The sequence below is a fragment of the Pundamilia nyererei genome, unplaced genomic scaffold, assembly GCF_000239375.1.
Source record: "Pundamilia nyererei isolate P.nyererei 1_Seehausen unplaced genomic scaffold, PunNye1.0 scaffold00233, whole genome shotgun sequence".
Taxonomy (NCBI): Eukaryota; Metazoa; Chordata; class Actinopteri; order Cichliformes; family Cichlidae; genus Pundamilia; species Pundamilia nyererei.
Window position 1 is genome coordinate 594,779 of NW_005187634.1, and position 7,800 is coordinate 602,578.

Sequence of the window (7,800 nt, forward strand, 5' to 3'; positions counted from 1 at the left end):
ATCCTGAGATTTGATTTTCACCCAGGTGTCATCCACATATCTGAACCAATGGCTTGGTGGTGTTCCAGGGTAGGATAGCAAAGCTCTCTTTTCCAGTTCTTCCATGTACAAATTGGCCAAGATGGGTGAAATTGGGGAGCCCATGGCACACCCATGTTTCTGCCTGTAGAACTGAGCCTTGTATGTGAAGTAGGTGGAATGAAGACACAGTTCCAAAAGCAAACACACTTGTGAAAACTCTTTGTGATCCTTTATGTGTCAGGAGTATTGGAAGAGCTGAGACACTTTTTCTCTGAACACTGCAACTCCCTGGCTTGCAAACCCCAAAACACGCTGTCCCAAAAATTGGTCCACCCCAAGAATCCGGTCCCCCGACACAAACAGAGGAATATAGTGTTAAGTGCAAAGAGAATTCCCATGATTTATAGACTCTGGCTAAGTCGATGGCACAACACAGAAGAGCTTACTCATCAGACCAGGACTCCGCAGTCTATTTACACTTACGGGCCAATGGCCACTCTTTTAATGATGAGGATGCACACATCTTGGACAATCACACCATCTTACATCTCGCTGTGATTGTAGCCATTCCCCAAATCTCTGTGAATGTTACTCATGACCATTGATCAATTGTCATTGATCAGTGTTTGTTGATCAATTTGCATATTATTGATCAAGAAACTGACTTCACAGTCCGTTGTTCGTCAGTGTACTAGTTTTAGTCATTATGCAAATATACTGTTTATAAGTTTGAGGAAACTGGATTCAGCTGAGACTGAAGAAGTCATTTGGATAAGTGATGAAACATTTCTTCCGCTCAAAACACTACGAGCCGACAGTTTGTTTTTTGATTACATGACTGATTCATTTGGTGTCACCATGCAGCTGCATTCATTATTTGTTTTTTGTCAGTATCTTATACGGAGGGTGTATTTTTCTTTACTTGTAAAGGTCAGATTTGCATCCAAGCCAGAATTATGCCTGACAAAATAACATGCAGTACTTGGGAAAATGCCTTTGTGCATTAAACATATCACAGCTAATCTCTTACGAAGGAGGTGAATTCAGTAGCTTGTTACACTTGTCATAGAGCATTTCCCTTAGATCAGGTGACACATGCTACATGTGAGCTCACATGCAAACCTGCTGCATGAAGCACAGTCAACTATTGCTGTAAGAGCAGTGCATATAATCAACCTTATGTGCACACAGCAAACATGTAAATGTTTTTATTATAGAAGACATTTTTGACAGGTGTTCACTGTTAGAAAAATACAGCACAGCCTCAAAACAGGTTAAAAATGCTGCATGTTAACCTACAGATAAGCTACTGCTCCACCGAATGTCAGAGTCACAAGTTGTTGGATTTTTCTTGGTAAGTGTACAGTACGATAATGATCTACAGACTGGATTAAAGAACTAAGCTTTTATAGAACAATATGAAAGACCTGCACAGAAAGGGGAAAAATTTGGATATGAAAAGCTTGAAAACACACACACACAAAAATAACAGTAAAAATCACATTTTGGTGCTTTGTCATTTGGCCAACACTTACATAATAGAAACCAGATTCTTACCCCCCCCCAAAAATATAAACTTAAATATTAAAGTAATATGTAAGATGTTCTAGTTATGAAACCCAAGTTCAGCCACTACTTATGACTGAAATACTGTGTGCAAAACCCATTTAATCTTTTTACATTATGTATTTATCTCTCTATATAAGTACTGCTATTGTTAGTGGCAGGGTCTGTAAGTCTGTGCTTAAATCCAATTATATCATTACATGCATGCACGGGCAACCATGCATGCATGTAATCCAGCATTATTGTTTGTAATTTTATCTCACTGCATATCCTCACATTTCACTCTCTCTACACTATATCTATGCTTTATTAACTTACTGCTTACAGAACATTTGCTACTGTTGCTGCTTCACAATAAAAAATGCACCTCTGGCGAAACATGGGGCAACTTCTATTGTAGTGTGCACGCGCACAAATATGCAAAAATAAGCAAGTTTTCTCTTAGGTACAATCAAGTACAATCAATCATCGAAATTGCATCAGCAAGAGAAAAAATAAATTATGTTCTTTTTGGCTTTTTTGATAGTAGATCAGTTGTAAATATTGGTTTGCCTCATCGTAGCACATGGCTGAATGTAGAAAATCTAACCATGGTTTGCTAATGGTATTATGGAAAAATGCTAGCTATTACTGACTTCAGGGAAAAAAATATGAGTTTGTTTGTCTTTATTGTAAACAAATCTAATCCTTAGATAGTATAGATAGTATAAACACACAGCATTTATTGTCAAATCAACCAGGACCGAGATCCAGAAGGACTAAAGCTATTTTTCTAAAGTCATAATTTGGAGTGCGTGCTCAATGACATTGCCAGTTGATTTATGGTTTTTACCTGTGTGTTGTAACAGATTGGTAGGCAGCCATTGTAAACCACTGCAGGGATATCATTTCAAAACAACAGCTCATGAGTTGGAGAGGTAGGTAGTGACAGCTTTCTGGCACTCTGCATTATCATATTAAGGCATAGCAGTAGTTTGTCTTTTTTCCAACAACATATACTAGTTGAATAATTCAGATTATCAAGAAAGGAAAAAATATAGGTATTCACTGAATTCACAATTACAGTAACAGATCAAAATGGATATAACAAAATAATATCTATTATTAAAAACATGCATCTCTGGAATATTTGTATACACATTCTTCACATGGTAATGATGACCTATGTATCATCTGACCAGTGCTGTTGATTGAAGAAGAGATCACAAGATAGTGTAAGCATAGTACTTGTGAATCTTATTTGTTATTTCTGCCAGCTGAGCTTCCTGTTACTGTTAAACTGAAATAAGAAAGGAGAAAAGAGGACATAACTCAAATATCTGAGGTTTTGGAGGAAAACTATGTCTGCTACTGACAGTCTGTCTTTTTTGCTGACTTCAAATTTGATGTTGCCAAATGAAAATATGACCTGCTGTCTTCCTCTTGCTGTTAACACAACATTAAACAGGATGTGCCCAGAGAGTCACAGGATTCCAGCCTGATCCACAGAGGCAGTGAAGAGAGAGAAAGAGAAAAAACTAACACATTATAGTTCTTCTGAGTCACTGGGCATCTCTGTCTGCCCCCACACTGCATGGATGAATGCACCTGGGAAGACTTTGTCCCCTAATTTTATTTGTTGGATTCCAGCTGAACCCTGACTTGTCTGGAACACTCATTTCAGCATGGGCACCATTTCATGCTTTTTATAATTCAAACAAAGCCACTCTGCGGGGGTGGCACAGCATAGATGTTTGTGTGGATATACACAAACATAAACACCTCTTTGAAAGTCAGTGATGTGTCCTAGCATGTAACCAAGCCAGACTGGTACCGTGGCAATATGAGATATGTAAGTGGGTGGGCAATATTATAGAACAGATTACAGGGATGCGAACTGTTGGTTCATTATTGGGATACTGACATGCGATATGCATTATGCAGCAGTGCATACTTGTACTACTACCTCAGCGCAATCTGATTGCTGGTGGAACCTATGCTTTTTTTGTCTGCCTGGGATCCCAAAGCAGTGCAAAAAGCAGAGACAAACGGCAACAATGAACAAACAAGAAATGGATTCCATTCACATTTCAATGGAATAGCGATCAGGGTCACTCTAATGGCAGCCTTCCAGTGTCTGATCAAGACCTGTAAGACAAACACATAAGAAACAACATCTGTGTTACATTCTTGGGAGAGAAATTTGGAGATGCTCTGTCACCACCATTACTTTCCTTTTTGCTGTATCTTTCTCACACTCATTAATGCATACATATTTAGGACCTTCATGAATGATTAGTTGTGTTGACATGAGGATTTCACAGTGTTGAGACAGTTGTAAATGTACTCTACCTTTAAGTTTTGTCTGTAGTTCTTTGAGGTGATGGGAGGTTTGAAATGACTGTTGTTGTGAACTGAAGTGAATTGTTCTGAATTAGAATAATTGCTTTATGAAAGGGGATATGTGTCAGCTATCCAGCTAGCTTAATAAAGTAAATGCTATTTGAAAAGATTTTTAAGGTATAAACTCTGTGCAACAAATTAAGATTGTGAGGTTCAAACCTGCTATCACAATAATATTATCTAAATGACTGTTTTCTGTTTTCTTTCTGCCGTCTGGGGGTTGTTTGCATCTGCAGCCTGAAGTAAAATTGGCAGACAGTGTGAGTCATGGTCAGATGCAAAACTCACAAAATGCTGATTTTCAGTTTACTTTAAACAATCTAATTTAAACCTTTTATTGCTCCGTTTATATAAACTGAATAAAAAAAAACTGCATGACTTATGACTGTCTTTTGAGACAGACCAGTGGTCCATCATCTACTTTGGTTTGTGATAGAGTAGCTGAGGTACAATGAGGCTTTATTTCACCTACTTCTAATGTTATTCTAAAGGCTGATTAGCTTCAAGGATAAGCTTCCATGTACTCAGCCAAATACTACACTGACTTGGTCTTTTAAATGTAGCTTGTAACTTCATGTGCCCAATATAGTTGTATGTAGTCCTTGGCTGTAGAACAAGGTGTACTGCTTTTAAGTAAGCTGAAGAAGAGAAATAAGTGCCAGAGCCCTAGCATGAGGAGAGCCCTCAAAAACTGTCATTTTCAGCAAGATTTACATTTTTTGTTATCATCACAAAAACTGTAATTCAGTGGTTAAATTTAAAGTTTGACAGGCAACTTTAGCTTTACTAAGTTTCATTATGCTGCTTCAATGCTGCACAAACTACACTAGCACTTATTGAAGCGTAGTACCATTCTGCTAATAAAACATGATTAAAATGAGCACTTTAGTTTTATTACAATAACCCTTTCTTAGTGTAGTGCTACAAAATATACTTACATAAATCATGTCATTTGGATTAAAATGTAACTATAGACATCTCTTTTATGTGATCACAGATAAAGTGATGATAAAGAAAAAGATAGAAAAAGTGCAGATAAGGACACCTGATATGTTAATATCTATGACAGCAGGAGTTTTAGCACCTGACTGCAGCATACAAATCTTTTATTGGTATCAGCAGTTAAAAAAACTATTATGCTATAGTTTGCTATTATATCCAGTTTTTATTAGTGTGAATATGCTTTGGCAAACATATTTTAAGGTTTTGTTTCACTGCACCAATGTAACAAAGGGAGATTAGTTGGAGCACTCAAACCTCTTTATATAAAGTCTTTTCAAGAGGATATGATAGTAATTCAGAGTGCAATGATACACTTCCTAATAGCACTATTAACAAGTTCAACACCCCTACATCTCCCTTTGAGGGAGAATATCAAAGTTTCAGAGGCTCTTAATCTTAATGGGAGAATGAGAGCATAATTCATTAAATCATCAAATATTTCAACCACGAACCCATTAAGTCCACTAAGTACTTCAAAACACTGTGCAGCTCTTCAGATAGTTGCATTCAGCCGCCACCTTATCATATGATTTAATGTAACTCAGTGGTGGGAAAGTGACACAAACCCTGATTTAAAGTTTTCACTTCAGTTTCCATTTAACAAAAGCATTTTCTTTCCAGGGAAATGTCTTTAAATTGGGAGAGCATTACAAATGCAATAACTAACCTCGCAGTGAATTAATGTCATACATTTTGTCTTACTTACTGTGCTATCTTGCAGTTTTTCGTTGTAACAAACCGTCCTGTGTAGTGAATGTTACACCTAACCACATTGTTGGTAAAGTCTGACTCCAGCACCAAGAACTTGGGATTAACCTGGAGCTGGAGATTAAACAAAGAGGGAAGATTATAATTTACCATAAACACAAATCATTGCAAACACTGGCTGCAAACAATGGCGCTGGTATAGATGAGAATAAAATATTCTTAAATGCATTATGAATAACTCTCAACTGAATGTATAGATCTTTTTGTGTGGACATTGGAGCAATATTGATTAAATAAAATATGCATGAACAACAGACAATATGATAGATGGGAAACCAGTGGCACTGAACCATAAGGTGCTGCAACCTGAAAAACTCCAGATAACAAGAAACCTAAAAACTTCATGACCTGGATCAATTTGTTTTGGTGGCCTTGACCCTTTCTCACTCTATGAAATGTACTCCTGTGCTGCTTGCTAACTTGCCATGCCCATGGACGTCTGAGTCTCACTTGACTCTTACCTTTAGTATATAGTTTCCTGGTTGGATGTCAGTGATATCTATCCACTGGCAGTCAATATCAGCATTGTAAGTATCGTAGCAGCCTGGGCTCAGACCCTGAAGAAACAGAGGCAAAAAGAGAGGTTGTAAGGAATACTGATCTATGCCAAAAACAGCTGTAATGGTCAAAAAGTGAATACGATCGAATTATCTAATAAACATGAACAGAGCTAATGTAACATCAACAAGCTAAATTTAATCAGGGACCATTTTTTACTAATACATCAATTGTCAGATTTATGTATTGGTGAAATACTGATATGTTTATTTCATTTTTACAAGTGGACTAGTCACAAAATGCATACCTACAGGGGATGGATATTGGCATGGTTCCTGATAACTATGATGTGAACCACCAAAGAATAATTGCCATTATATCCACTTCTGATTTTGTTTCTTGGATTACCTGAGTGTGAGCAGTGCAGGCATATCGCTTCAGGTGACCAAAGTCACACGTGGTGTCCTCCAGGCAGAAGCTAGCCTTGTGTCCCTCCGCCACTTTACGACCAGTACTGACCTCAAGTAAATCATAATGGCTGAACTCATCCATACTATGGTAATGTCTGTCAGAATGAGCAAACACACAATCAAAGTGGGCATTAGAAAGTTCAAACCAATGCTAATATTAGCAGTTATACAGTGTATCTCCATGGTAAAGTGTCATAGGAGAAATTACAATTAGTCTATTAATGCCGTTATGCTGCTATTGTACTTGCTTTGCCTTCTTTGCTTAATTTTAAGTAATTCAAATTTAAACTTCTAAAACAAAAACTGAATTGATGTACTGTCTATTCAGCCCGGTGACCTCAGCTGTTAACATTTTGTAACTGACGTTGCACCTTGACTGAACACATCATAAATCATCAAAGGGTAATGATACTAATTAATGACAACAATAAAGCATTGCTGAAGCAAGGTATTAGCACCCTAATGATGTATGAATGTTACTAATTAGCTTGTACAAATCGGCAAGATCAGAGGTGTTTGCGTGTGTGTGTGGCTGTGAGTTGGTGTTTACGCTTTTTTTTTTTGTTTGAGCATGGTTATTTTTAAGCGTGCATGCACATATCAATGTGTGTCATTTGTGTGTCACAGTATGAACACATTGCTATGCCTCTGTGTTCGTGTGTTTGCACAGCTTTAGCAGCTTAGGAAAGCCTGGATGCACATGACCACTGATCATCTCAACTGAACCGGAACATCAACCGAGTGGCTCTTAGTGTATGACTCTGTCAATGAGCCGGTCCATTTGAAATCATCTGCAATATTAACTGCTATGTGGCTTGATCATCTCCCAAATGTCAAAGTGACCCAGGATGCTATTCGCTTTTTACAAGCATGCTGTGCACATAATTGTGGTGCAAGCAGGCATGTGCATATTTGCACTGAAAGGTGACAACATAATTTGATGTTGATGAGGAAACCCTACTTCTGGGTCACTATTTTGATGGATTTTTGCAAAACACTTGCAAGAACTGAGTTATTAAAACATAAAAAATAGAAATACGCATTCTTTGCCAAATTCGTTTCACTTTTTTTTGGGGGGGGGGGGACATTGCCC

At 37.6% G+C, this 7,800-nt stretch overlaps 1 protein-coding gene across 1 annotated transcript in view; it reads right to left on the reverse strand.

Annotated features, from left to right (window-relative positions):
• Nucleotides 1–1,224: 1,224 nt before the first annotated feature.
• Nucleotides 1,225–7,800, reverse strand: part of loxl1 (lysyl oxidase-like 1) — a 17,249-nt gene continuing 10,673 nt past the window's right edge. The window contains exons 4-7 of the mRNA XM_005748898.1: nucleotides 6,646–6,802; nucleotides 6,201–6,296; nucleotides 5,678–5,793; nucleotides 1,225–3,714 (exon numbers count right to left, since the gene is read on the reverse strand). Of these exons, the coding sequence (XP_005748955.1) occupies nucleotides 3,708–3,714; nucleotides 5,678–5,793; nucleotides 6,201–6,296; nucleotides 6,646–6,802 (376 nt within the window). The 3' untranslated portion in view covers nucleotides 1,225–3,707. The remainder of the gene's footprint in view (nucleotides 3,715–5,677; nucleotides 5,794–6,200; nucleotides 6,297–6,645; nucleotides 6,803–7,800) is intronic.